This window comes from Capsella rubella, unplaced genomic scaffold (genome assembly GCF_000375325.1).
Source record: "Capsella rubella cultivar Monte Gargano unplaced genomic scaffold, Caprub1_0 scaffold_3, whole genome shotgun sequence".
Classification (NCBI taxonomy): Eukaryota; Viridiplantae; Streptophyta; class Magnoliopsida; order Brassicales; family Brassicaceae; genus Capsella; species Capsella rubella.
In genome coordinates, this window is record NW_006238921.1 from 4,799,261 (window position 1) to 4,826,302 (window position 27,042).

At 38.8% G+C, this 27,042-nt stretch overlaps 9 protein-coding genes across 12 annotated transcripts; 2 read left to right on the forward strand and 7 right to left on the reverse strand.

The window, feature by feature from the left end:
* Positions 1 to 9: 9 nt before the first annotated feature.
* Positions 10 to 2,610, reverse strand: LOC17892610 (peroxisomal (S)-2-hydroxy-acid oxidase GLO4). Of its 2 annotated transcripts, none has more exons than XM_023785755.1 (12): positions 2,500 to 2,610; positions 2,054 to 2,198; positions 1,842 to 1,966; positions 1,689 to 1,735; positions 1,534 to 1,611; positions 1,311 to 1,435; positions 1,141 to 1,198; positions 1,005 to 1,067; positions 836 to 905; positions 637 to 737; positions 457 to 561; positions 10 to 376 (listed from the first exon to the last, which is right to left on the reverse strand). In XM_023785755.1, exons 2-12 carry the CDS (start codon positions 2,191 to 2,193, stop codon positions 197 to 199), a joined length of 1,092 nt encoding a protein of 363 aa, XP_023641523.1. In that variant the 5' UTR covers positions 2,194 to 2,198; positions 2,500 to 2,610; the 3' UTR covers positions 10 to 196. The 2 variants fall into 2 exon arrangements, with proteins under 2 accessions (XP_023641523.1, XP_006299043.1); XM_006298981.2 differs by having other exon boundaries at positions 197 to 376; positions 2,054 to 2,193; positions 2,500 to 2,602.
* Positions 2,611 to 2,905: 295 nt separating this feature from the next.
* On the forward strand, positions 2,906 to 4,981 carry LOC17893270. Of its 2 annotated transcripts, none has more exons than XM_023787034.1 (4): positions 2,906 to 3,171; positions 3,277 to 3,924; positions 4,033 to 4,377; positions 4,458 to 4,981. In XM_023787034.1, the coding sequence occupies exons 1-4, from the start codon at positions 3,046 to 3,048 to the stop codon at positions 4,731 to 4,733; spliced, it is 1,395 nt and encodes a 464-aa protein (XP_023642802.1). In that variant the 5' UTR covers positions 2,906 to 3,045; the 3' UTR covers positions 4,734 to 4,981. The 2 variants fall into 2 exon arrangements, with proteins under 2 accessions (XP_023642802.1, XP_023642803.1); XM_023787035.1 differs by having other exon boundaries at positions 2,906 to 3,156.
* Positions 4,982 to 5,055: 74 nt separating this feature from the next.
* Positions 5,056 to 7,328, reverse strand: LOC17891552. 2 transcript variants are annotated; one of them, XM_023787033.1, is made up of 6 exons: positions 6,847 to 7,328; positions 6,518 to 6,757; positions 6,247 to 6,414; positions 6,067 to 6,158; positions 5,337 to 5,940; positions 5,056 to 5,147 (listed from the first exon to the last, which is right to left on the reverse strand). In XM_023787033.1, the coding sequence occupies exons 1-5, from the start codon at positions 7,261 to 7,263 to the stop codon at positions 5,337 to 5,339; spliced, it is 1,521 nt and encodes a 506-aa protein (XP_023642801.1). In that variant the 5' UTR covers positions 7,264 to 7,328; the 3' UTR covers positions 5,056 to 5,147. The 2 variants fall into 2 exon arrangements, with proteins under 2 accessions (XP_023642801.1, XP_006297474.1); XM_006297412.2 differs by lacking the exon at positions 5,056 to 5,147 and having other exon boundaries at positions 5,154 to 5,940; positions 6,518 to 6,754.
* Positions 7,329 to 7,979: 651 nt separating this feature from the next.
* LOC17892663 lies at positions 7,980 to 15,466 on the reverse strand. The gene is made up of 12 exons (XM_006296781.2): positions 15,100 to 15,466; positions 14,509 to 14,603; positions 14,229 to 14,411; positions 14,039 to 14,138; positions 13,924 to 13,954; positions 13,484 to 13,520; positions 13,246 to 13,398; positions 11,327 to 12,498; positions 10,206 to 10,942; positions 8,888 to 10,094; positions 8,585 to 8,653; positions 7,980 to 8,374 (listed from the first exon to the last, which is right to left on the reverse strand). The coding sequence occupies exons 2-12, from the start codon at positions 14,565 to 14,567 to the stop codon at positions 8,325 to 8,327; spliced, it is 3,798 nt and encodes a 1,265-aa protein (XP_006296843.1). The 5' UTR covers positions 14,568 to 14,603; positions 15,100 to 15,466; the 3' UTR covers positions 7,980 to 8,324.
* Positions 15,467 to 17,101: 1,635 nt separating this feature from the next.
* On the reverse strand, positions 17,102 to 19,090 carry LOC17892904 (trihelix transcription factor ASIL2). The gene has a single exon (XM_006299115.2). The coding sequence runs from the start codon at positions 18,655 to 18,657 to the stop codon at positions 17,290 to 17,292; it is 1,368 nt and encodes a 455-aa protein (XP_006299177.1). The 5' UTR covers positions 18,658 to 19,090; the 3' UTR covers positions 17,102 to 17,289.
* Positions 19,091 to 19,586: 496 nt separating this feature from the next.
* Positions 19,587 to 20,313, reverse strand: LOC111831715 (dormancy-associated protein homolog 4-like). Its single transcript, XM_023786911.1, has 3 exons — positions 20,076 to 20,313; positions 19,887 to 19,935; positions 19,587 to 19,744 (listed from the first exon to the last, which is right to left on the reverse strand). Exons 1-3 carry the CDS (start codon positions 20,260 to 20,262, stop codon positions 19,717 to 19,719), a joined length of 264 nt encoding a protein of 87 aa, XP_023642679.1. The 5' UTR covers positions 20,263 to 20,313; the 3' UTR covers positions 19,587 to 19,716.
* Positions 20,314 to 20,709: 396 nt separating this feature from the next.
* On the forward strand, positions 20,710 to 22,147 carry LOC17890937 (protein PATRONUS 1). The gene is made up of 5 exons (XM_006298577.2): positions 20,710 to 20,859; positions 21,091 to 21,158; positions 21,257 to 21,529; positions 21,613 to 21,656; positions 21,805 to 22,147. The coding sequence occupies exons 2-5, from the start codon at positions 21,101 to 21,103 to the stop codon at positions 21,994 to 21,996; spliced, it is 567 nt and encodes a 188-aa protein (XP_006298639.1). The 5' UTR covers positions 20,710 to 20,859; positions 21,091 to 21,100; the 3' UTR covers positions 21,997 to 22,147.
* A 40-nt stretch (positions 22,148 to 22,187) lies between these two features.
* Positions 22,188 to 23,554, reverse strand: LOC17893690 (trihelix transcription factor ASIL1). Its single transcript, XM_023785974.1, has one exon. The coding sequence runs from the start codon at positions 23,268 to 23,270 to the stop codon at positions 22,338 to 22,340; it is 933 nt and encodes a 310-aa protein (XP_023641742.1). The 5' UTR covers positions 23,271 to 23,554; the 3' UTR covers positions 22,188 to 22,337.
* Positions 23,555 to 23,675: 121 nt separating this feature from the next.
* Positions 23,676 to 25,948, reverse strand: LOC17893230 (dnaJ homolog subfamily B member 6). Its single transcript, XM_006296672.2, has 6 exons — positions 25,503 to 25,948; positions 25,131 to 25,215; positions 24,868 to 24,941; positions 24,510 to 24,566; positions 24,174 to 24,419; positions 23,676 to 24,083 (listed from the first exon to the last, which is right to left on the reverse strand). The coding sequence occupies exons 1-6, from the start codon at positions 25,599 to 25,601 to the stop codon at positions 23,952 to 23,954; spliced, it is 693 nt and encodes a 230-aa protein (XP_006296734.1). The 5' UTR covers positions 25,602 to 25,948; the 3' UTR covers positions 23,676 to 23,951.
* Positions 25,949 to 27,042: the final 1,094 nt, after the last annotated feature.

The following is a 27,042-nucleotide window of genomic DNA, read 5'->3' on the forward strand; positions in this document are numbered from 1 at the left end:
ATCTCTAACTCTAAGAAAACCGTCTCTCTCATAGGATTATCATAACCGTCAAGTTAAGCAAAAGATAATAAACATCATAACAAAGTCCGAACGTACTAGTCTCTTGTCTTGAAATAGAGCTTTTTATTTATATGGATAGAGAGATGAACAGTATTACATACTGTTGGTCGACTGTCTGATTCTGTTGGATCAGACTTCAGAGCAAAGAGTGAAGTCTCTCATTCTCTGTCCTAACATGGTTTCTGGTTATGTCATCAATGGTGGGACAACCAGAAAGAGCCATAGTAATCTCAAACTCGTTCTTTAGCATCTCGATCACTTTTTTCACTCCATCTTCACCCTTAGCTGCAAGCCCATAGACTATAGGCCTCCCTATCTGCATCAGCCAACTATAAAGTGTTACATCAACAGAGATTAACCTGAAAATGTGTATGCTAAATCGCATTGATAGCTTACAAGAACAGCTTGGGCGCCGAGCGCCAGCGCTTTGAAAACATCAGTTCCTCGTCGTACTCCTCCATCAAGCAAAACCGGAATCCTACCTCTGACAACATGTACAACCTGCAGTTCTAGGAAACAAAATTCAGTTCATTAAGACCCTTTAAGTTTTTCTAAAGCATGCTTTGATGGGGTTACCTCTTCTAAGACAGTTATCGTAGCAGGGGAATAGTCAAGCTGGCGAGCCCCGTGGTTAGACACCACTATACCATCTACACCGGCTTCAACAGCCATAAGAGCTGCCAATAACATCAAACAGAGTGTTCTTTTATATGCCTTGAACTTGCTACAAAGTATGGTACATGCTCTATATCAAACAATGATACATGGATCTTACCATCTTCACGTGTGAGTAACCCTTTGACCAGAATTGGCAACTTTGTGATAGACCTTAACCATTCGATGTCCTAAAATTTTGCAATGCAAAAATTACAAAGAATGCCGTCACATAGGAAATTTGTGTTAAGAATTCAAGGACACAAACAGAATCATTCATAAGATTTCACCTTCCAACTTAATGAAGCATCAAGTGTACTAGAGGCAAAGGCTTCAACCCCTGAACCTTCATTCTAAGAGAAATTATCATGTTAAAAACTGGTAAGGTTTTGCTATTCATGAGTCCTTAACATAAGCTCTACTCACAGGTCTGACTTCGGTCGAAACTAAACCTTCAAAATTCTTCAGCTGCGGAGATATCATTCTATATAAGAGAAAAATTGGAACATCATTTCAGAAACTTACTTTTTATCAGATAGACTAAGCAAAGTAGGAAATCTATGTCCCCAGAAGGTCAAAGTAATGGAGAGTGTTACTTGTTCTTTATATCTGCTTCCCTTCTACCAAGTCTGGGAACATCAACAGTGAGAACTATAGCCTTGAATCCAGCGTTTTCAGCTCTTTTAACAATCTGAGCTGTTACATCACGTCTCTTGTACACCTATAAAATATATTAGAGACCTCAGGCCGGACACCAAGGAAGCATATTTTGGAGAAAATAACAAAAGCAGCTAAAAGTTTTAAGATTCTGTTATTTACATATATTTGAAGAAACCGAACAGCGTTACAACTTGACGCAACCTCCTCAATAGTGCAAGTAGACATGAATGATACTATCTGAGATCACACCAAAAAAAAAAAAAAACACTACAATCATATTACCTTGAAATCCAAACAGTGCAAAACAAGTATACCATGATTGTGTTACACGCAGCCGCAGCTTTGGCAGTGGCGATTTCTCCTAACATAGAAGACATATCAAATAAAAAATTCTCAAAATGCAGAAATTGCAAACTTTTGTGTGTTGACACTTGACAACTAGTTATGAACATAGACTAACAACAGACCTTCAGGATGAGCCAACTTATGCATTGCTGTTGGAGCAATCATGATGGGAGCTGAGATAGGAAACCCAAATATTCTGGTGGACATATCTATTTTGCTCACATCAACGAGTACCCTAGGCCTAAACCTGAACATCAATCAAGCAAACAAACATATCAGACGATGAAGATATGGCATCCCCCACCGAAATGGATATTAATATGGATTTTGTTACATGATTCTACGGAAAGCTTCAACATTCTCCTTGAGAGTGTGTTGATCCTCTGCTCCTCCATTGTAGAAATCAAAGTACATCTTAGGAAGGGCCTGTTTGGCCAGTTCTTGAAACTCATCCACGTTTACAATTTGATCCATCTAATCTACAGATATCATACAAAGGAAAGAAATTGACAATCAAACAACACTTCTCTAACAATCATGCAAGAACCTTGCTCCTACATCAAGATTAACTAGAAATGATCAAAATTCTTAAGCATCATTTCTTTGATGGTCAAAAAAATAAGGACCATCAAGCCTAAACCAATGATCCATTACAAGACTTGATTTGTTTGAAGTAGTAAGTTGAATCTTTAAGTCACAGGAAACAAGAAAGAGACTCGGAACTAAAAATTAAACCATACAATATATGACCGAAAGAGAGGGTTAAGTAGAAGTACTCACATATTGTAAAAAACAGAGCAAAATAAAGAAAAGCTGAACTTCTTTTTCAAGTCTCTGGTAGGAGCAAATCCCTGGAACAAAATGGTGTCGCAAAAGAAGAAAAGAGATGTTTTAGTTTTTATCTGACTAATAAATTATTAAATATGCCTTAAGATTCAGAGTCTCTCCCATAAGTCGATACTGCTGCTTTGTCTAGACTTAGAGTGTTTGCCCGCTCGTTCTGGCAATGGGCTTTATTGGGGAATATTATTGGCCCAAAAGGTTCTGGTTGGGGCTTATTTGTTTAGTGGATTATCCATGTCAGCGTATCCAGTGATGACATGGCATGCTGAGTCAGCACCGCCGAAGACGGTGAACGGCGATTGAACTTTCCAACGGAGGGTTTTACTTGTCAGTACAATTCACAGAAACCGAAGAGTCTCTTTGCAAAGTTGCAATTTTTAAACCCTTGAGAAACTGAATCCGATTATAAAAGGGAACATCGGAATATCAGCTTCAGTTCTACTTGTACCTTCTAAAGTTACTGTCTTTTGAAAGTGATTGGGGATGAAATCGATGAATCGCGGCGAAGCTAAGGGCTCCGGTGGCCGTAGGGGTTCTCGAGGACCTTTTACGACACCTGGGAAAATGGAGTACCGTCGGAAAAGCGAAAGTCCGGTAGCTTCCGAGAATGTTTGTGTTGTTCCGTAATTGGAATCGCTTGATACCTTTACTTGTTGCGTGCTCTTATTAATGTTATGGTTCGTAAGCACAATATATTTCCTTTGTAATCTACAGGTTTCCATTGATAGGTCTTTGGATGATTCTTCTGGTAGTAGGGGTAGAGGACCTCGAGGGAGAGGAAGAAGTTCACCATCATGGTCTCCTAGAGATACTTCTGGGCGTGGCGGCAATGAACACACTCCAGTGCAAGTGTACGCTAACAAGTCCAATGAGGATAAGATAGGTTTTACCAAGCAACCTGAGGAAGGTGCTGCTCTCAAGGTTTCTGAAGATAACAAAGATCTTTTGCAATCATCTGGTTCGTCTAGCTCAAAGAACATAAATTTCAGTGGAGAGTCGTTTGTCTCTAGCGAATGCAAGGACAAAGATGGCGCTAAAGTGCATTGTGGTCTTGTCAATAGGATGAAAGATGTTTCGTTATCTTGCCAGGAGTCTCTGTCTTCCTTAAGTGATCAGAAAACTGAGCTTTCTAGTGTTGAGGATCAGAGTAGTACTGCTCAACAGTCTGGCGCTGCAGAGAACTCTTCAAATGAAAGCAGCACAAGACCTTTTGATCTCTTTCTCGAGAAGAAGGGGATAGGACTAAAACCCTCTCGGTTGGAAATGAACAGAGAAAAGAGGAAAGCAGCTAAAGGGTACACTGGAATTGTGATTAGACCTGGAATGGTACTTCTCAAGAATTACTTGTCAATCGATGATCAAGTAAGTACGCTTTCTATGTCCCTATTCCCTCTTTCTGCACGTGTTTGGTTATCTTTCTAATCTTGTATGCATCATTTGTACACTTATTTTGAACTCGAAACTTTGTAGGTGATGATTGTGAACAAATGCCGTCAGCTGGGTTTGGGTGAAGGTGGCTTCTATCAACCAGGTTATAGGGATGAAGCGAAAATGCACTTGAAAATGATGTGCCTTGGGAAAAACTGGGACCCTGAAACATCTCGATATGGAGAAGTTCGACCCATTGATGGTTCTAATCCGCCAAAAATTCCAGCTGAATTCTATCAGTTTGTTGAGAAAGCAATTAAAGAATCGCAGTCCCTAGCTGCCTCAAATTCAAATGAAAAGAGGGGGGAAGTTATAATACCATTTATGTCACCAGACATATGTATTGTTAACTTCTACACATCCACCGGGAGACTTGGTCTCCATCGGGTTAGTATTTCAAACAACTTTGTTATTTCATAAAGCTTAAAGGAAATTGCATCATTAGTTGTAAATCCTTGATGTTTCAGGACAAAGATGAGAGCGAAAGGTCCATTCAGAAAGGATTACCTGTTGTTTCATTTTCTATTGGAGATTCAGCCGAGTTCTTGTATGGTGATCAGTGGGATGAAGATGCGGCAGAAACGTTAGTCTTGGAGTCTGGAGATGTTTTACTGTTTGGTGGTAAATCCAGAAATGTCTTACATGGCGTGAGATCAATTACCAAAAATACTGCCCCTAATGTTCTTGTTCAGGAAACAAGTCTCCGCCCAGGTCGCCTGAATTTAACTTTTAGGCAGTATTAACCAAAAATCAGTTCTTGAAGATACTGGCCACAAGGTTTTGGTTCAGGAACCAAGTCCCACCCTGGTCGCCTGAAATTTACTTTTAGGAAGTATTAACCACAAGCTAGAAACTTTTGTAATGTATCTTAAGCTGTTTTGGGGTGCCTGAGCTTGTACACATTGTAGGCTCATAACCTGCTTTTTATATCTTTTTCTTGGAAAAAAAATATTTTGAGTACCTACACTTGTTATGATTATATTTTGAGTTATATCATAATGTCTTGGCAAAATAATTATCCTTTGATCTTCTCGAAATTAGCCGCCTCATATTCCTCTTGACTTCAATTAGTTCTTTTAGTTGGTGATGAAAAGATTCACTATGCCTTGCGGCTACTCCAGAAGATGAAGACAGTAGATAGAAAACCCACTTGTGACCTGAAAGATTAACTCGTGTTTATTATATTAACATATTGTATGTCTGATTCTGTTTCTATTATACACAATAAATTAGCATACAAACAATGTGTATAACTTTGGCTCTAGTTCGATTTGTGAAGTTGTTTCGTTCTTGTTGCTAAGCAAATTTTCCCATTGGATCGGTTGTCTTGTCAGACGCGAGCTTACCTATACTCCAATAGCTGATGCAGCTGAATCTACATAAAGTAGCAAGCAAGAGTATATTTTCTTTTTCAATCGTTCTATATTCTCAAGCAAAGAACTATCACTAGAATGATGATCACTTTTAACTTTTTCCAGCCATTCATTTGCTTTCCTAAGTTGGGATAATGTCTCTGTAATATGATTCTCTGGTTCCGCTGGATGTGCTCCTTTGGTTTTTCCTTTCTTCTCCGAAACACTGGCATGGAATCCAGTATCTAATGCGTCTTCCAAGAATTTCAAAAACCAGCTTCTCGTTTCTTGTTTCAAAGTGTTTCTCAGTTCTTTTATCTCTTCTGTGCCATTTCCCTTGACCCATTCCAGCTTTTCGGCTTCTGTTAGAGCTTTAGAAGGCTTCAGTGTGGCTCTGCTTGAAGTTAGACTAGCTTTTTTTCTCAACTTGTCAGGTTCCAAGCATAATGAATTAATATTCACTGGCTGGATTGGTTTATCTTTTGGTGCTGCAGTTGTGACCTGTGCTTGGTCAAGGATACTCTGCAGGGTGAAGAAGTTTCTGAGAGAGGTATGTGGACTCTTAGGGGAAGAATTTGAGCTGAGGTCAGCAAAAATACTGCAAATCATTGTTTTCTTGATTAGGCAAAAGACAATTTTTCATAGACAAACAAAATTTCTATCATATTTTCTATTCTAATTCTCCATGATGGATGGAGCAGGTTTGGTTTCAAATGTAACTTGCCTGATACATTTGATAAGATGTGAAGCAGCTAATGCCTCTCTTTGCACCTCTGTGGCAATTAGAGCAGCAATATTTCTCCTTCTCAGCATTCCCTTTGGATTCAGAGATTATCAGCGATGAGCTCATAGGGGGATGATTCAAAACACAAAAAGAGAGATACAGAGATCATATAAAGCGTACTTTACCCATTTTTGATAGATTAATAGGCAGAGAGCTCCATGATGCATCCTCGGAAGAGCTACTCTTCCTAGTTATGTAATTCACAGTGGAGCTCAAAGAGAGTTTCTTTGGCTCTGCCTTTGTTAGAGCTGTCGAAGGACGAGATTGTGGAGGACCAGCTTGACGTGCCTATGCACATATATGTTGATAACAGGTTAACCAAATGCAATACGCTAAATTTAGGAATGTTCTAATCCTAAGAGCTGTTGTGACTTATCAGAAGAAGACTCACCTGATTTGTGTGCTCCCTTTGCTTGCCTTTAGCCAATCCAGCAACTTTCTTAGTGGCCATTATTGATCCAGTCTCACTCTCATTGTTGCTACCGCCGCTACTCGAATCTGATCCATTTGTCTTTGGGTTTGAAATACCTTTCATGTATCTTGAAGCCACACCTGTCTTCTCTTCCTTAATTACAAAAGGTTGATGTTTTCTTAGATTCTCCACCTTGTTTGATCTCTCACCATCTTTCTGCTGAAGAATTTGCATTAGAAAACAGATCTCTTATAAAAATAAAAAAGTTCAAGAATCAGATGATTATATAATAAAAGATATTGCAACACCTTCTTCTGGCTGTTATTTTCTTCTTGCAAAGATGTAGTCTCACTAGGTATCAACATTTGCATCAAATCTTTGGGATTTCCTACAAAAGGATGGCGTCCAGAGATGGGTCTAACACCCACCATTACAGGAACAGGTGTCCCAGCTTCAAGCTTATCAACGTAGAAGAACTGTCCCAATCCCAGTTTGTTGTTCAAGATGAGTTCGTTGTCTTCGTTCCTCAATGAGACATATGTGGAGTGAGAAGAATCCGACACTTTGATGAAAAAGCCTTGGTTTGGCCAAAGCTCTGAGCCGGCTAAAGCAGGGACAATACCGATTACCTGCAAGAGAACCGACCGATATTCCCCTCGAACCTTGATGTTTGTGTTTATCGTCTGAAGAAGCTTGATTAACACTCTAGGCGTAAGAGAAGCCATTCTTGAAAACTGAACAGTGTGAGATTGAACTTTTACAACAAAGAGAATAAAGAAAGAAAGATTCCTGCTTTTTTTTTTTTGGAAGGTTGGAATTTCTGTTCCTCGATGATGGAGCATCTTCCCTATCTTTGCATGTCAGGTAAGTAACATCATCATCAAATTTCACTTGGCTTTGAAGTCAAGTGATCATGTTACTTAGGATTTCTTGTCCCAATTTCCTTTACTTTTTAGGTGAATGACTAAGATATCCTTGAGAATCCTTGATGGAACTGGTGAGGTTATTAAGGGGGGAGGGGTTATTTGGTGATTTTATAGTGGGTCACGTCAACTTTGATCTCACGTCACTTTCCGAGGAAGATGGAGAAAAAAGGTTGTTTGGGAAGGTGAGTAATGAGTATATACCTTACTTTGCCCACTTTTGCTTGTTGATCACAAATACGAGATTATTGAAATGTCAAAATATATGTTTATTATTTATTTTATTTTCTGAATTTATCTCATGCTGTTACATTACATCAATAATAGTTTTCGACCATACTCCACAAGTCTATAGTTAGCAACAATGTTACTGAAACTTGGATGCGTTTCACTAAACCTGTGTCGATTACTTCAATCTTTTTTGCTTATTAAATGATATCTAAGAGCTTCCAAGTTTCAATATTGGACACTATTTAAAGTCGCTAGCACAGTGCCTTAAAGGCTAGAACACCAGACTCTATTCTTCTGAAAGGTCAAAATGATAAATATAAAATTGGCACATTGCCATCCCTTTTGTTTGTACTACCAAAAATCACATCGATATCAAACCGATATGGACATGTTTTCAGGTTTGATACAATTTACAATGTAGGCTTTAAAACCACTATCAGAGAGTTAACAGAGAAATATTGAAGAGAAGAGGCACTATTCTCAATGATACATTGATCCGAAACAAAGACCACATGATACCTCAGTATATTTCACTTATATACTTGTGTCTGTTGTGCCTGCGTCGCCATCTTTTAGTCTTTTACCTTTCATTCATTTCGATCCTGACATCTGTTATGAATCCGGATTTCGAATCATTTCCCTTTGCTACGAAAATTGGAAAGTGAAAAGAATGACCTCGGTGCTGCAGTAAACATGAAGCTCACGAGTGAGTAAAATGCATATGACAAGGAGTTAAAGATCGCAGCTTGGTTATAAAGAACTGTGAATTGGGCAGTAAGATCTCAGTTGAACGATTAAAAAATAATCTCAGATGCTTAGTTATATTCTTCAGATTATGTGGATACAAAAAAGGTTAGGAGTTTTTGAGAGTGGAAAACACTTGATTGCTTACCTTTTGCAGAAGTTCCTGACGTCTGATCTTCCTTCAGTTTAAAGCTCAATGGTGCGCCAGTGGGTTGGCCTGAAATCAGGGACACAATATAAAATCATCCTCCGTGACTCAGATCAAGATGAAAAACCAAGAAATAAATCTAAGCCGTTTAAACTCCACTACTGATATATTCTAGAGTTAAGGTCATTGATTTTGGATACATTGTGAAGATCTTATTTGCTTCGTGTGAAGATCATCTTTGGATGATTTACGTATAGAATGTTAAGGCAATGAGTACTATGGGATTTGAAATGGTTTGTTTACCTTGTTCATTGAATAGCTCGTTCTCGTTGAAGCTATCACCTGAGGGGTGGCTCTGTAAGAATCCCATTCTCGACTTTCTCAAGTCTTCTGATGATCGATTTGCAATATCTCTTCCATCGTCAGTATCATCATCGCCTTCAGAGGTTGTAGCAGATATCCAGTCAGCCAAACTCTCAGCCGCACGGTTTTTCCTTCCAAAATTCAAAAGCCTTTTCAACCCTTTTGTCACATCCTGTTGGCTCTGATTTTGAGATGGATTACCAGCAGCGACGCGTTTCTGAGCAGCTCCCCATTTCTTTCTCATTTGAGTTGTATCGTTCTCTGTATGGCTGAGAGAAGAGAAGTTCCAGAAAGCAGGATTACCCACTGGAGAGTCCACTGAACCATCAAGTTCAGATGCCTCGTTTAGATATTGATCCTTCACTCGCGAATTCCATGGAACAGTACTTTCTCTGGGTGAGTCCAGAATTGAACCCATGGTTTGATGCCCAGATCCCATAGAAGCAGGTAACTCAGTATTTGAACCAGAGTCAAGCTGAGAAGTAGATTCACCATTTGCAACCCCAGTACTATCCCATTCTTCAGACTCCTGACTTAGTCTTGGCATCTCGTTTTCTGCATCAGTAAAAGCTTCGACTTCCGTGTCATCAAGCTCTTCTCCCGTCCCCTCTTTCTCTATATCATCTGATGCATCAGATCCTTCTGAGGCCTTCAGCTGCGGATTATCAGAGCTGATACCAGTACCATAATTGTTAAAATTTCTCCCGCTTTGCTCCTGTTCAAGATTCAGAGGTACAGAAACACCATCCTCTGACTTCAGTTGAGAAAATTCTGTCGCCAACTCAGTAGCTTCAGCAGCACCTTTTCTGAAATTTTTCGGCCTTCGCAACCTCTCTTCTTCATTTACAGCCTTTGTGCGGATAGAACTTCTCCCCTGGGTGCGGACACCATTTTTTCCAACTCCTGAGGCTGGTTTCATCCCTTCTTTTTTGATCTCGGAGAAGTTAGGGACTGACTGTGCAAGAAGTTTATCTGCTTGTCCTCTCCGCCTAACAGCACTGGGAGTAGAAACTTTGGCTGCCGAGCGTGACGCTGGTGTAGCAGTAGTTCGAGCAGTCAAATTGTTTTTATTTTGTTGTAGCTTTTTATTCTGGGTGCTCCTGGAAACATCCTCTTCTTCTTCACTGTGAAATGAGCTAACTGGATGCTGTCAAGTCGTCACATTGTTAAACTATTAGGAAACCAAGGATAATATTTCACCCACTCAGTAGTTTTAGCTACCACAGGTAAACTTTCAGAAGAATGAAATGCTCTATACCTGGTCCTTTTTAGCACTCAACTTAGAATTGAAGTATACAAGCTTCTCTGCACGTCGCGCATTTGAATCACGTTTCCCTGTAGACTGAGAAAATTTGGTTTTCATCTCAGTGTTACTGCGTTCAAGTATATCTTGCATCGCCTTCAATTTGGCTTCCTTCTCAGTCCTTCTGCAACTCCAGTCTTCCTTCAGCTTTGCGTCTCTTTTCTGCATATATTTTTCATAGAACTTTCCCCTAGAATTATCCGAAAAGCTGATTTCTGGGAATTTTTGCCCCGTGGCATCTCCATAGTTATTGTTGACAACCATCTTCATTGTTGGTGGAGTTTTGAACTTGTCTTCATCGTTAGAGCTTAAAGTTGGCATTACCAGAGTCTTTTGATCAGAAGATAGATCCTGTGCTGCAGGTCTTCTCAGCTGTGAAGGCACAGCCTGTTCACTCGGCTTTCCGGGCTTACTTCTACGGACAGAACTGGGTTGATCCCCTGGCCCACGGAGCATATGTTCAGCAAATAGCTTTTCAAGCTCGTTCGCTTTCACTTTCAATTCGTCATTCAGCTCTTGACTTCCCTTAGACGGTCTTGCCCTTTGAACTTGCTCTGTCAGGGACACTTGGGTCAGAGTATCACTCTCGGAGAAATCTGAAACACTATTACTGGCTGCAGGTGGCTTTGTATTTACATCAGCTGAACTAGTCTCAGTTCTTCTACTATGCGGTATTTTCATCTGTTCAGAACCTAAAAGAAGATGGTACAACAAGAAAATTATCAGAAAATTACTTAATTTCCCCCTTTGTCGAAGTCAAGATATTAAAAGAAAAGAAGAGAAGTACGTTATCACATTGAGAATTAGTCCTTCTTCTATTCTCAGACTCAAGTGTTTAATAATAAAAAGAATACTTATGCGGTCATGATCAATTCAAGCATAAGAACACAGGTAAGCAAAAAATATACTATAGACTTTTAAGCGTACATAACAACTGAGAAAGGGAGTGCATGATAATCTAAGCATAAGAAACAGCTTAAATTATATAGGAATCCCACATATGAAATGTATCCAGTCAAGAAAATGCAGATAACCGAACGACCAACAAAATTTTACTATCCTCTTACATTACTAACCTCCATAAACCGGTGTCTTTCTCTGGCGATCCTCAACTAGTGGTGATTGCCTGTCTAATGGCATTAAATCTTTCCTAGGAGACTCTGCAGATCCTCCATTTCTCTGTACACTCGTGATGTTAGGTTCAGTTCCACCTAACCGCTTTAATGTAGACAATGAATGCCTCCGAGAATCCCTAAACTGCATCTGGTTCTGCCTGTTTGATTCAAAATCGCTCATTTTGTTGTCCGCCTCATCAGTTCTATTTTCATTCCCTGTGTAATCCGAAGTGGATCGGGAATTCTTCTCATAGAATTTATACTTGGGATTCGTCTCCAGAAAACCATCCTGAGAATATCCATGATATCCCACTTGATTATTTGTGCTTGATGGCACCTTCATGTCTACCTCCTTGTCTTTTTGCAAGGAAGTAGAACTTGAATTTTGAGACTCTACTTCATCCATTCCCCAGTCACTGCCATTGTTAGAAGTACATTCTTCCTCAGTCCTGTGAGGATTCACGGCATGGCTCAATCCATTCTGCTCTGTTTTATTGTAACCGACAAATAGTTTCGAGGATGTACCACTTCCATCTTTGGACACTGAAGATGACGAGGGAGTGCAGATTGGACTATCACCAGTATCATCCTTTCTATCATTCCCCAAATCAATGCTCATGTCACTTGCACCACTCCATCTTCGTACCACAACCTTTTCAATGCCTGCAGAAAATGATAAATCAGAAGAAAGTCTTTTCAGCTCAGTGGATTTTGCCACAGCTGTTTTCTCTCCAGAGTTCTCTTTCTGCTTGTTTTCAAACATGCTGATCCTCTCCTGCACACTAAGCCGTCTCGTGAGTTGCCTAGACTGACTCACTAAAGGCTCATTTTGTACAGTACCTTTTTCCTCTTCTTCTTCCTTTTCATCATTCCTACTTTGTGGCTTAAATTTTGATTCTTGTTGACGGTAGTTGATACCTGTTGCCCTTTCCTCTTCCATACCAGTTTGATATTCCCTATGTTGTTGGCTTCTGTTAGTCGCCAAGTCTCTCGATGGGTCTTCACTGGGATCATCAATTGACATATCAGATTCCCATGACGAACGTATCGTTTCTTCTTCCTGATTGACCCTCCAAGAGCTCATAAGCTCTGGCCTTCTCTGGCAAAGTGTGATAAACTTGGTGCATGCCTCACTGCAATAAGTATGCAGACCAAGCGAGATCAGTATATACACATAACAGGCAGTTAACTAAGTTCAAAGCCAAAATATGTTTCGAACCTAGATATAGAAATGCCTATTCTAAAAATGAGATATTCACCAGGTTGACTATTGATCACCGAAAAAAAATTGATACTGAATTTTGTAGTCCACTTAGGCATCCTAGTCATATTATAATCATGTTCATCCACCTAATGGCAGTTCTCAAGTCTCCATCAGACCAAACCTACCTAATTCAGAGCCTGATGGGTTTCTGTTTATGGAAAAGAGTACGAATGAAAGCCTAATCACATAAACATAAAACATATACGCGACTAAACACATGTGGTTAAGGTGATTATTCATTGTAAGTGTTCCAAAATAACCTTCTAGTTTAACAAATTCCAAATTTTTAAAGAAGGATCACTGACAGAGAATAATAAACCTAGAAACCTTGGTTGTATGGACTACCTATGCATAAATACAGGTGTACATTTCATTGACTGCAACTATGAAAGCCAGAACTTAAAATACAGCACCAGCCACCTTCTCGGTTTAAACCCATATAAATTAGACAAGGCCAAATAATTGAAGATGTGTTTTCATCTTGTGTGTAAATGAAGATGTGTTGTCATCTTGTGTATAAAAAGGGATCCAAATAATTTCCGACACAAAGGCCAGAACGACAGGGAAAACCTAAGAAGATAATATAGAGTAGAGTAAGGGATATCTAAATACTTACTTCAAGCGATTGGCCCCAAATCGATCAGCAAATTGACTAAGTTCGGAGACACTGCTAGGGTTGAAACCAGCAGCCGATGCGCGATTACAGGCAGTTGCTAAGTCTTGTCTAACTGCTGCAAGCCGTAAATCAATAGCTTTTAGCAACTCCTTTCTGGAAATCAACAAAGGGGGAAAAATCAGTGTTACACATTCAGGATTGCAAAATCAAGGAACTTTGCAAGACTAAGAAACTTTACTTTGTCACATCAGCTGCTGGTGTAATTTCTGTGCCATCTGAATCAAGAAAAGTTTAGCCAGATTATGTAAGGCAAGAAAGAAACGAGTAACATATGACTGAATATATCTGATGGACCTTTGTAGATTAATAAAAGACAATAAAATGACTCCACTCTAAATATCACTGCCATTAATACGCTGCCCTGTAGATGCCTTTCTCATATTTGCCAGTAAGATTCTAGAGGTGCCTCATTGATTGTGCAGGTGTACATTTTGTAAACTCAGCAAGTGTAAGAGTCTAATCAGAAAGGGCATCATAATTTTCTAGCGTCCATGAATGAATTGCAGCATCATAATTTTTGTTCATTGTAACAGACTCATCAGAGGCAATGCACAATTTTTCATGGACAATATATGTAACAGAATGTACAACTAGAAGGCAAGTTAACGATATGCATACCTTTTGCACTAGATCTCTGATCACCAGTTCCCTAAAGCAAGATATAATAAAAATCAATAAAAGCATTCCAATTAACACAGTATTTGGTTACTTGGACGAAAAAAAGGTGAAGTACCTCGCCATATATTTTCCGGGCAGCCTCCAACTGAGACATTTCCACATCCAATGCACTTACCAGTTCCAGGACCTCTGGGGTACTAACAAAGCGTACAAACCTAGAAGCCAGCAGATATAAGAAAATAGTGTGTTAGGATAAGCTCTGCTCCACAAGACTCGAACATCCCTTGTTCAGAATTAAATGTAACCTTTCGAGGGTCCCTTTCGTAAACCAAGTTCCAGCATTTTTGTTGCTTTCAACCTCTAGCCTGATAGACTGAACATCCCTGGCGACCTGTTCTTCGGCAACTTTCAAGTGAGCAACAAATGGTTTCACCAGGCCAGAAGCAAGTTTCTCAGTATTCCCAGCAGTAGAAACATACAATTCACATCTGCCAGAAAGAAAAAACATGAAAGAGTATCTTAAAAACCCACTAACACTGACAAGTGTAACAACGGAAGATAAGAATCACTCTCTAAAATTATAACCTTGACCGCTTTGGGGAGAGTTGGAAGACAGCATAATCAAGAGGTATAGCTGGTCTCATCTTCTCCCCCTTTGCACAAAGTATTCAGTTTGCCACCTTCACATTACCCACAAGAAAAGACAACATCAATAAAAGCTTTTTCTGAGTAAAAAGCAAAACAAAGTTCATCTGTAACGTTAAATGCTATAGAGGAATTTGAAGCGTCCAGAGGGATATGAAATAGAAACGTGACTAACGGATCCACATGGAAAATTCGAAACAAAAGAAGTATCATCAGTGTATAACATAGTCCATCACATGTAGATGCAATAAAGCAACATCACAGTTATAGAAACCCCAAAGTTACCAAATTACAGAATCAAGCACATTGCTAGATCTAGTTCCGATCATGGTGGAGACTTATATGTAAAAAAAAAACCCAATCAATTAAAAAAAAAAAGCGAATCCACAAAGACCCAGGATTCGAATTCGAATTCAAAATTCAAATTAAAAAAAATAAAAAGAAGAAGAAGAAAGAACAACGCCATTGTAATGATGAAGACTCTGAAATTAAAGTGAAGTCGTACTCGGATCGGCCATTATCAGAGCTTACCTGAGAAGTGAAGCAAATGAGAGATCTTCGTCTGTTTCCGATGAATCAGTCTCTTCCCGATTCACATTTGAATAGTTACTATCATTGTCAAGTCTCTCTCTCCCTGCTTTCTAAATTCACCATCCTCTTCTCAAAGCTTCTAAAACCCCTAGAAATGGAGATTGTTTCTTTGTCTATTGCTTCAATTCAAAACTCAAGTCAACTTCGTATCTAATTCACTACGGTGTAAGCTTCCGCTGATAGATTCGATTTATCTCTCTCTCATTGGTGTCTCCTTCCTTCCGCCGTAATCTATCTTTGTCGAAAAAAAACTATTTTAGAGAGAGAAAGTAAAATCAAGAGAGAGAAAACGTTCTTCAGACCAAAATCACCATTGTTGACGTGAAGTAGCGTAAACGTGTAAAAAAAAAAAAAAAGTAATTAGAGCGTAAAATTTTAAATTTTAAATTAAACAAATAAATAAAAAGTCGGCAGTACATAGCGAAATTTCAAAATTAGGTCTCGCCTAATCGGCTAATCCCATTGACCTTTCTTTAGTTACCCATACTACCCTTTATCTTTCGATTTTTTATTACTGTTTGAAGTATATAAATAATTAAATAAAAGGGTAAACTCGTCTCTTACTCACAAAAGGGACAAGGAAGGAATGGGTACATTGGTATTTTACTTTTCAGATCCAAAATATTTAACGTTAAGACTTAAAAGAGTAAACAGCACAATGATTCGCTGTTTCAGAGAGTAAATAAAATCTGCGTGTGTCTACAAAAATGAAGTTATGACAAAAAAATTATATATACAAAAATGGAGTATAGTGTATATTAAATAAAATACTAAGTAGATGTTGCCAAATATATTCCACTCTGCTCAAAAATTAATATTTTTTTAACACCAACCATTTTTATTTTTTTTATAATTCCAACTTTTGAAGACTCTTTAAATCAAAATGATGGACCCCCTGAAAAAGGCTGGAAAAATATCTAATTATAGGATATCAATCTTTTATTCTTCTTTAAATTTAAAATGTAGAATTGACCCTAATAACAAAAATAATAATGGAGTCCATGGCTTTATAATCCTACCCAACTCTTCTTTTTGGTATCTTCTCTTGCCCACTTTCAAAATTAACAATATTCATTCATTTGCTAATATTTTACTACTTCTTTACTTCTCACTACTACTTTTGTTACTACCCAACTTAGTTTACCAAAATAAATAAATAATTTTTTTTTTTTTAAACTTTACTAAAGGATAAAAATGGAATACTGATAATCCTAGTGATGATACCAAAATATATCACTCTAGATGCGACTAAAAACACGTGGACGACACCCTTGCTTCATTATTAATATTTTTGATGGAATCAGTTCTAAAAAAAAAAGAAAAAACACACACAAGTTTCGGAAATTCTGAAGATGCATTCTTCTCTAAGTATTCATTATTGTATTCATCACAATGACAGTGCGAGTTTGAATGATGGTTACGGTGGGATTGGGAAGATGGTATTCTTCTTACTCAATTATCATGATTTACTTTTCGAAACATGAATAGAAATAGTTGATTATAGGTTAGTGCGGAAGGTGATATTGTAGGAAACATATTATCGTGATGAATGAATACTCTTCATTGACCGCCATTTTTGTATGGTATCCAAAGGATGCCAAAAAGGTTAAAATATCATTTAAGTATTGAACAGACAAACGAAAAGTTGTTCTTTTTTTTTGCCTAACATTCTACTTTTTATAGCAGATCATTGGTGGGTTGATGATGCTTCAGACACGAGAAAATCTTAGCTAAAGCAATTACTAAAAAGAAAGAGTTTACATGTTTTTAGGTACACTTACAAATCTTCATTGTCATAATAACCAAACATAACTTTAAATCTTGGATTGTGACGAGAAGAATGTTTATGCCATATTTTTTCTAACCTAACTCTAGTGTCAGCTCACGGAGACACAATCTAACTCTGACGAGAGATTCAGAGAAGCCTGCATAAAAGTCCTCATTCAATGTGTCAGAGGAAAAGTTATGCAAGGATCATTAAAGGATGTTAAATCTGTTCCATGTTGACCAAAGTTAACAAAGATATGCAAAACATTAATACACTCATCAAGCCTAGATAAGTTTCTCTTTCAACAAGTCACGACTCAAAATCTAAAAATATATCAATTACGACCCTGAATCACTAAAACTCTAGTTATTACCCACATTGTTGTTGCTGTTGTTGACAATCCCATTGATGTTGTTGTTCTTGCGGCTGTGATGATCATTACTGGTGGTGTTTCCCAATCTCCCCCCATCTTGCTGCTTAAGTTGTGATATCTCCAATTGAGTCTTCACAAAGAACTGCATTCTCTGCAACTCCATTTCCTTTAAGAACTTCATCCTCTCTTTTTCCATCTCAACCACCTGTTGCAGTTTCGCATTCTCTGTTTGCTCATAAGCCTCACCAAATCTCATGATTGCCCGAGTTAGCTCCCTCCACTTGTTCCCCACTCCATCACCATCTTGCCTTTTCTTCTCCTCTGTCTTCATCCTCTTCGACAGAGGAGGAGGTGGTAAACTGTCCCCTGAATCATCTGACATTGCTGCTTCGGATTCCGAGTCTGATTCAGAAGCATTCCTCTTCCTGAAACGCCAACGTTTTGACTCATTACACCTCTTCACCACCATCCCTTGCTGCTGTTGCTGCGGCAGCATCCTACTTTGCTGTGGCAGCGTCCTACCCTGCTGTCCAAACGGAGATGAACGGCTACTCATCGGAATTCCCATAGGTACATTGACGGATCCTCCTCCTCCGCCGCTGCTGCCACCAAATGAAGCAGCTGAGACCCTCGCCGTAGCTCCGATTAGACGGTCAAGGTTATTAAAGGAAGGCGTCGCAGCAGCAGCCTTAGCTTGCTGATGGTAAAGATTCGAACGAGTGCCCATAGGAATACCCATAGGAATCTTGTGCAACCCTCCTCCTACTCCAGGACCTCCACCACCGCTGACTCCAGGAGTTGCGGTTGAGATCTTCGCTGTTGATCCAATCAGACGGTCAAGCTTGTCAAAGAAGACCCATCTGCTACGGCCACCCCCCGTAGCGATTCTCACCTTCTCTTGTTTATACTTCTTCTTCACCGTATCAATCCTATTCTTACACTGTATATCAGTTTTGGGAATTTTACCGTAATCCTCCCTGCTGCTCACGATCTCAGCCACCTCTTTCCAGTGCTTCTGCTTCAGATTACCTCTGCTAAGCTCCAAGTATCTCTCACCCCACGCATCAATCAACACAGCCGTAGCACCTTCGCTCCAACAATCCTCCCTCCCGCCGCCACCGGTTGGTCTCCCACTGCTGCTATTTGCTCCTCCGCCACTACCACCGCTCGCCTGAATCGGAAGCAGCGCAAGAGCCAATGCATCCGGATCCTTCTGCGACGAATTAGCCGGAGGTGTCAGAGAATAAGAAGGCGGACCAGCTGAAGCCACCGTAACCGTAATTCGTCCGGCCGGCGGCGAAGAAGATGGATCAGGTGAATCGGAACCGCGAGATCGGATATCTTCGTCGTCCTCCATGAGTTTAGATTTCGCCGGATCTGAGGTTGGTAAAAGAGGAGATAGGGTTAGGGTTTGGGTTAATATTCTGTTCGGGGGGTAAACGGGAAGGAGACGGCGTCGGTGAGTAGGGAGGGACACGTGGAAGAACGTGAGACGATACGGGGAGTTGACGTGGAACGACGTGATTGGGTAGGTCAGAGTAAGATTCCGTCACCGGTAAAGTTGCCGGCTCGGTTTAGGGGGTAAAAAGATGGGTTTCTCTCGTAATTTCGCATTTTTTGGTAATCCGATGAGGAAGTGTATTGACGGAAAAGCCCATCTACTTATCCAATAATTACCGGAACTATCCCCGTTCCTCTGAACAACCATTTTTCCGGTGATGTACCGAAACTACCCTTAGCCTAACCGTCAGTTTCAGTATCGGTCGTAGACATTTATTGTCCGTCGATAGTTTCCTCCACTTGTCTTTGGATTGCTTCATCCGTTAAATCGGATTCGATTAGTCTCTCTCCCCGTTAACCTTTCTTTCCATATTATTAAAATTAGAATAAGAAGGGTGACGTGGAAGTCATTTACTTTGGACTACTTAATGGGTTTTGTATTGGGCTTATTACAAGAATGTGCCAGTTGTAAGTTACAAACCCGACAGGAATGAAAGGTGGTGGTGACTAGATATTTTGGCACATATTTTGGCAAATATACTGTACGTACAACCCACTTTGTTCAAAAGTGGAAATGTATGCGAAATTACGTCCTAAGATATGCACCTTTCAATTAGCTCACCCTCACCAACACCACAAGAATAACTAACGAGAGGGCTATGTATTATATATATGTTGATATGTAGTTATAACTTGTCGCATCATTTACTTCACCATTTTTTTTGTTTAGTAGTAAATATACGCACAAGGCACACAGCACACAATGGATTATGTGTGGTAAAAAGAACTCATACTATCTTTGTAAGTTGTGTTAAACAAAAGCGACCATTATGTACATACATATGTGTATTACCATTATGTAAACACCAAAACTAGTTTCAGATCATTCTTCTCGTAAACTGTTTCTCTTCTTTTTTCAACGATCCAATGCGTTTAGCACAATCCTGCAGTATTACCGGACGTTCAGATACAGTCGTCATCTTAAATCTAATATGAAAGTTAATTAAACAGGTAATGTGTTATATAAAATGAAATATAGTTAATTTTGACGAAAGAAAAAGAAAAAAAGAGAGAGGGAGATCAAACCAATCGTAAGCATTGAGACTTGTAGCATGCGTTTCATTTGGTGTTCCAGCTGCATATATACATATGGATTATATAATAAATCGATATATAACTACCAAGCTTATGACTATGTGATAGGGAACAACATAAGCATATAAGATAATTAATTAACATCTGATCAAACAAAAAACAAAAACGAAGCAAACTTACGGGTCAAAGGAGAAGCCACATTAATGCTTGACCCGTTAGGACAATCCGGCACCCGACATAGATTGACAATCAACTTCCGGTGGCCATTTTCGCCGGATATATGGTTTTTCAACTTCCAGATATGATATTCCGGCGGTGGCGCTGGACCGGCGAAAGTTTCATCCCACAACTTGTGTAAAAAACTCATACCTCTGATCGAACTTTGAGAAAGGGTTTTTTTTTTTTTTCGTTAATTGTCTCTGAGGTGTTTTGAAAATGTTTTTGTTAATTCTTCTTTATGCGAGGATAATGGTTATATAAGGAAGCGTTGAATATCTTTGGTTAGACTAATTATATACATTTCTGCACCTATAATTTAACCTTCCAAAATTAAGGCGATTTATTCAAGGATAATGATATAATTAAACATAGATGATCAAATCTAAGAAGATAACTTCGACGATAGGTTTTATAGAATGTGGCATGTTTGACTTTTTAGTTTAACTTGTTTGACATTTTCATTTCCAACGAGCCTGGGCTTAACTTCTTATTGGGCCTGTAGTCTAATATTTTAACAACGGCTCTTAACGGCTAGTAGATATTTTTTCCTTTTCTTTTTTTCCTTGTTATACAACAAATTCACTTTGTTGGCCTTAATCAGAGTTTCTTCTTCTTTAATCGGCAAAAAGGAAAGAACAAACATTGAGAAGTTACCGTTAAACAATCTCCAGAAACACGCTCTTCGTCTTCTTCTTTAGACTCGTCTCTTCCCAACACCAAGAAAACTACTTCACTTCTTACAAAGGTAATCTCTTTCGTCCTTCTGATTTACGTTCAGGTTGCGATTCAATCTGGGTTTTATGAAAGGAACTGTCTTTTGTGTTGGATTTCTCGAATTAGGTTTATTTGAATCAAACCCACCAATTTTAGGGTTTCTATCTGCTTGTTCGTCGATTTTGGGATCAATTGCTTCGATTTCTTGATTCTTTTCCGCGAATCTGATTTGATTTTTCCCTTTTATTTTCTTATGTCACAGTTAAAACCCTATGGCGACTCTTCAACAGATGATCTTCCCAGACGAGAACGCTCCGATTCATCGCAAAAGTAGTTCTTTATTTCTCTACTACGATCTCTTCAAAACAAAAAAATGTGTTGTTGATGGACGCTTTGAAACAAGATTTAACATTTTCTTTTATTTGCAGAGTCTGTTACTACTGCTGCTTCTGTGAAATCCAAAAGAACTGCACTTGGTCAGAAGAAACTTGGTGGAGCTCGTAAGGCTCTGAATGATATTACAAACAAGTCTGGGATTCCTGCTAAAGCTTCCTCAAAGAATAAGCCAATCCCTTCTGCTGCGAAAGATGAAATTGACATAGCTGGGGAAGGATTCTTACACGATCACAGCAAATGCATCAAAGAGCAGCAAAATATGTGGGATGACCACTTCTCTGATGATCTCATTTTACTTCACCATGGTAACTATAGATATCTCCTAACTTCTGATGATAGCCAATCTTTGAACTACACTTGTTCTAAGCTTGTTCTTTTAATTTTGCAGATTCAAGCGTCAAGGAGAAGCATCTCAGCTTTGACATGGAAAAGGTACTTTGCTATAAAAGAAAACTCAACGTGTATATCTCTCTCTGTGGAGTATTATATTGTCTAAGACTCTTGAATCATGACAGACTAGTCATTTACATGAGTCTTTGTTCTAGTTTTGTGACTCAAACTTGTGTGTTTTTGCTTTCAGATAGATGCTCAGAACAATCTGACTCACGACGAACCAGAAGAGATTGCATCTCCTAAGCTGACTGATTGGCTGAAGAGCTCAACTCCATGGCGCTCCCCAATCCGACATGGCTCTGTGATTTCATCCACTCCTCTGACTTGGCGGTTCGATTCAACTGAGTTCACACTCACAGAAGACTCTGACCTCTTCTGAGCTCCTGTTTCTTATAAATGTTTTTCAAATTTCATCCTTCAGATGAAGTAGTAGTAGTAGCGACTATCTTTTGTTCAGCTTTTCATAAACTACTCTGTGTCTATCACTTTGTAACTGGTTTCAGGAATTAAAGTTGGAATCTTTTCAAGCACATTTGTGCATTCATCAAACTCATGTCATAATCAGAAATCTTATCAAACTCATGTCATAATCAGAAATCTACCAATAATGTTTTCCAGCCACAATCTTATACTCTCAAGAATCCGTTGACATTAACACATTCCACAGCAGTCATCATTTATACATTCCCACACGTATTCAGTATCGCTTAACATATTAACTTACATTGCCGTTATTATTGACACTATGGTCATGGTGACTCCTGATTCTTCTTTCACCTTCTCTATCTCTAGACTGTTCCGTAACATCTCCAACTGAGCCGTAAAGAATTGCATCCTCTGCAACTCAAGCTCCTTCACAAACTTCATCCGTTCTCTCTCCAGCTCCACCATTTGTTTAAGCTTCAAAGTCTCCACCTTCTCATAACTTTCTGCAAATCCCAATATCGCCATTGCAACCTCTCCAGGCTCCGTCTTATTATCCACGTCCACTGGCAATGGCAGCAACAATGGTTGTGGCAAACTATCAACTGAATCAGCAGAAAGATCAGGTTCAGACTCTGATTCCGTCTCAGAAGCCACTCTTTTCCTGAAATGCCATCGTGTTGAATCACCACCACCACTCCTTTTAACACCCGTCGAGAAGGATTTAGCTTGTCGTTGGTAAAGATTTGAACGGCTGCTCAAAGGAGTCACCTTTAAAGCCTTACTCGCCGTAGTGGCTCCTCCGATCAAATGTTGGAGCTTTTCGAAGAAGATCCATTTGCTGTTACAGTCCTCATCACCACCTCCTGCGGCGACTTTAGCTTTCTCCTGTTTGAATTTCTTCTTCACTGTATCGATTCTGTTCTTACACTGTGTATCAGTTTTGGCAGTTTCGTTGTCTCTGTCTACGATCTCAGCTACTTCTTTCCAGTGCTCTTGCTTTAGATTCCCTCTCTTCAGCTTTAAGAATCTCTCTCCCCACGCATTGATCAGAGTCTCCGTCGCTTCTTCGCTCCAACAGTCGTCTCTCCCTCCTCCGCCGGTTCTTCTTCCGGAAGCAGCCTTACTCGGAGGAGAAACCACTATCGCTAAACCCTCCCGAGCACAGGACTTCGCGGTTGACGGATCTCCCGACGACGGATGTGACTGTGTTCCGTCATCTTCCTCCATAACTTAGTTGAAATCGCTCGCCGGAGGGGAAAGAGAAAAAGAGGAGAGTTGTTCACCGCCGTGAGAATATTTTCCGATGAGGTTTGTGAATTGACGAATAAGCCCATCATGGATCCCATCATGGATCCCATCATTTACAAGACAACCATATACACATGATTCACGTGAATCTACTACAGGTCTACAAGAATTTTCATAGTTGCTCTGTCTTTTACCATTTTAATGTGGAGATACACTTTTACTGTAATTAACGTGACACATAGATAACATAATTAAAAATGGAACAAAAAACAGTAATTCTCGCTTTCCAATGGTTGGTATTTGGTAGGATAGATTCGGAACTATAATCGAACAAATAATAATGTATATAAAATGCTGAGAATGACAATAAGAATTTATAAGGAATTCAGAAGGACCATGTGTTGTATTTGATCAACATAAAGTAGTTGATTTCATTGATCTCAAGAATCCTAGGAGACAAAAACAATCCAATGACATAAGCAGAGAGAAACAAAAAAGAAGCTTCGAGAGAAAGAAGGAGGGTGGTTCACAAAACGACGATATTTGAGTTTTCTTTCCTTATGCATCCTCGTTGAGAAGACTAGAACCACTCATCTTGTCTGCGTGACTAGTCGACAAATGTGTAGATGAGTTCGCAAAAATATGGAGTGAAGTGTCCAGTTATGAGGTGGGGACTCCAAAGTTGTTTGATGACGATGTCTCGTGACCAGCTGATGGGACATTGTTCTTCCTTCTATTGTTTCTTCTTCCGCCATTGTTCTTCCCTTTCTTGAAATCCTGCTGATGGTCAACCTGCTCCTCCACCAAAATCAATTCATCATCAGGAAAACGTATAAGTGATACTGAAATAAGAAGGTTTTTTAAGGGTCTAGAATTCTTTACCCCTAAAGAGAAGGTATGATGAGCTCTAGGGTCAAATCCAAAAGGATCATTCATCCCCACTGAACTTGTATCGAATGACGATGACTGCTGTGCGTTTGTATCAAATACAAAACTACAAGAGGAAGTGAACGTTGAAGTGGAGCAAGATGATGATGACGATGATGATGAGAATGCAGCAGCGTCTCCTTGAAACATCTCATTAAACAGATCTTGTAGCTGTTCAAAACTATCCCCTGTGTTATTCTCCTGCAAACGAACATCTCAGATTATCACTTGGGGAAACCAATGGCCTCTAATAAATTGATTGGAAACCAATGCAGGCTGCTTAGTGCTTACACTAGGCTTGGATTGATTCATCATAGCCGCCATTTCACTCAAGAAGTCTCCCATTCCCTGCAATTACCATCAACAGCACATGATCGATATGTTCAGTAACTACAAAGGGAAGAGAATAACAAGAAACTGGGACAAATGAACAATGCATGTCAAGAAGCAAAGTTGCATTAGTCTTGATCCAATTCCCAACACAAAATCAAACTCATCCTGTTTGGCCAGAGAAAGAAGAGGCAAACACACAAGAGCATTGCCCTTTAATTGAACAAAGTAACTCTGACTCTAGTCGGAGTTTATGAAGGAAGGCAGAAAGTGAAAATCTTTATACGAAGAAGCAAAAAAAAAAAAAAAGGGAGTTTACATTTTGGTCATCATCATCATCAGTATTATAAGCTCCAACATCATACAGGAACCTCTTGTTGGAGTCAGACAGAACTGTGTGTCCATAAAAAAAAGCTTAATTAGAAACATTAAACAATACAAAGTTGGAGATGAAGGAACAAGGCAATAATAGAAGATGTCTTGTATCCAATAACCAGTCCCCATCTGTTTTTATAAAGTAACACTAAAGAATTCGAAACAAATTGAGACAAAGATTAGGAGAAAAGCTGGTGGGGAATTTACCAGAGTAAGCTTCTTGGATAGCCTGAAATTTCTTCTTTGCTTCTTCAATAAAGTCCATTGACGAACAACGATCCGGATGCCATCTCTGATTCCAAAATCAAAGTTCTCAATCAGTATTTAGTGCCAAAATTCAAAGTTGTCAATCCTAATCTAGCAATCGAGCTAAGGAGGCATCATGTTATCTCAGTGGCAATCAAAATATATCAAATTAGCATAGAGGATCCATCTGACAAAGCTAAGGAACAAACCAAATTGATATTACATGCAATAATACTCCACAGAATCAATCATTGTTCTGTATTTCAATGAACCCAGAAAAAACAAAATGAAAACGAAATATAAAAAATAAGGGGAGAAGAAAAGAAAACTCACAAGAGCAAGCTTCTTATAAGCAGAGCGGAGCTCCGTGGTGGTACATTCCTTCTTCAAACCGAGAACAGCATACAAATTCTCGTTATTATTCGACCCCATATGTAATCCCTTTCTCCTCCTCCAAATACAAAACCCAGATCAATAAACACTGAAACCCCAATAAAATAAAATAAAAACTCCTACTTTCGAAGAATTCACAGCTCACAAACACCCCCCAAAAAAAAAAAAACAGAGCCAACGAAATTAAGGAGGTAATGGAGTGTGTATATAGATACCAAAGAGGTTGGATTGATTCGAACGAAACTACCTAGTTAACGCTAAAAAAATTAGGGTTTTGATTGGAGTCGTAAGAGGATCAAAAGAAGATATCTGAAGAGAAGAGAGGAAAAAAAAAGGATAATTTATGTGTTCTTCTTATTCTCCTCTGTATACAGAGGACGGAATGGAACTCTCCAGAACCTCTTACCACTTGTTTTAATTAGATCTTTTCTTCTTTCCCCCTTTTTTTATTTATTTATTTTATTATTAAACCAATAAAAACGAATCGTTCCAAAAACTTGATTAGATTAGTGACTTCTTTACGAGAGAGTCATGTGGTTTTTCATCAAGTGTTTATTCCAATGAGACACACTCTAACTATAAGAGAGTGTTTCGGTTTAACCACCAGGGATTTTACACTTGTCGATTCCCGGTTTAAGATAACCGAAATTTTCTTTGAGTATAAAATTGCTTTTCGTTTAGTAAAATATGTTCTCGAACATCGACGCGCGCGGATGAATAAATTGTGCGATTTGAGATTAAATTATAAAATGAATGATATAAGTAGGAATTGTTTTATATCATAAATCAGCATTCATAGTTTTTCAAAAGAACCTACCAACTAATATAAATAGTATTGTGGTCCTTCTCTCTCTATGTGAAAAAATCTCTGTGTATTGTGGTCCCTCCAGAAAAGAAAAATTAATAATAAACTTTTGCGAAATATAGACCAACTATATTTAGATATACAAGAGCAAGTCCAATGGTGATTTTATAGGGTGTCTCAAATAGAATTTAGAGTATAATAATAAAATTTTATGTAAATGTTGTACGGATATCAAGACTTGTGTCCTAAATTAGCCCTGAGAAAAAAAACCGCATCCGCAAATATCTGTATCCGTAACGATACAGATATTTAAAACGATAACGATATGGATAGTAAATTATGGATAAATTCGGATACGGATACAGATAATGCGGTTTTTAAAAACGGATAACGGATATATGTTTTTTTTTTGAAAAACCCGGATATCCGATATTTATATATGGATATCCGGTATTTTGGGATGCGGATACAGATTCGAAAATCACGAATAATGCGGATTTAAAAAAAACGGATATCCGCTCCGTTAACAGGGCTATCCTAATTCCTAAATAAAGCACATTTGACAACTTAAGACTCGATGACGTGGCAGATTTCTACTGGCCGTGGAAAAAATAATAAATATATATTTTCTATAAGAATAAAATATTTTAAAAATGAGTAATTAAGATTTGTATT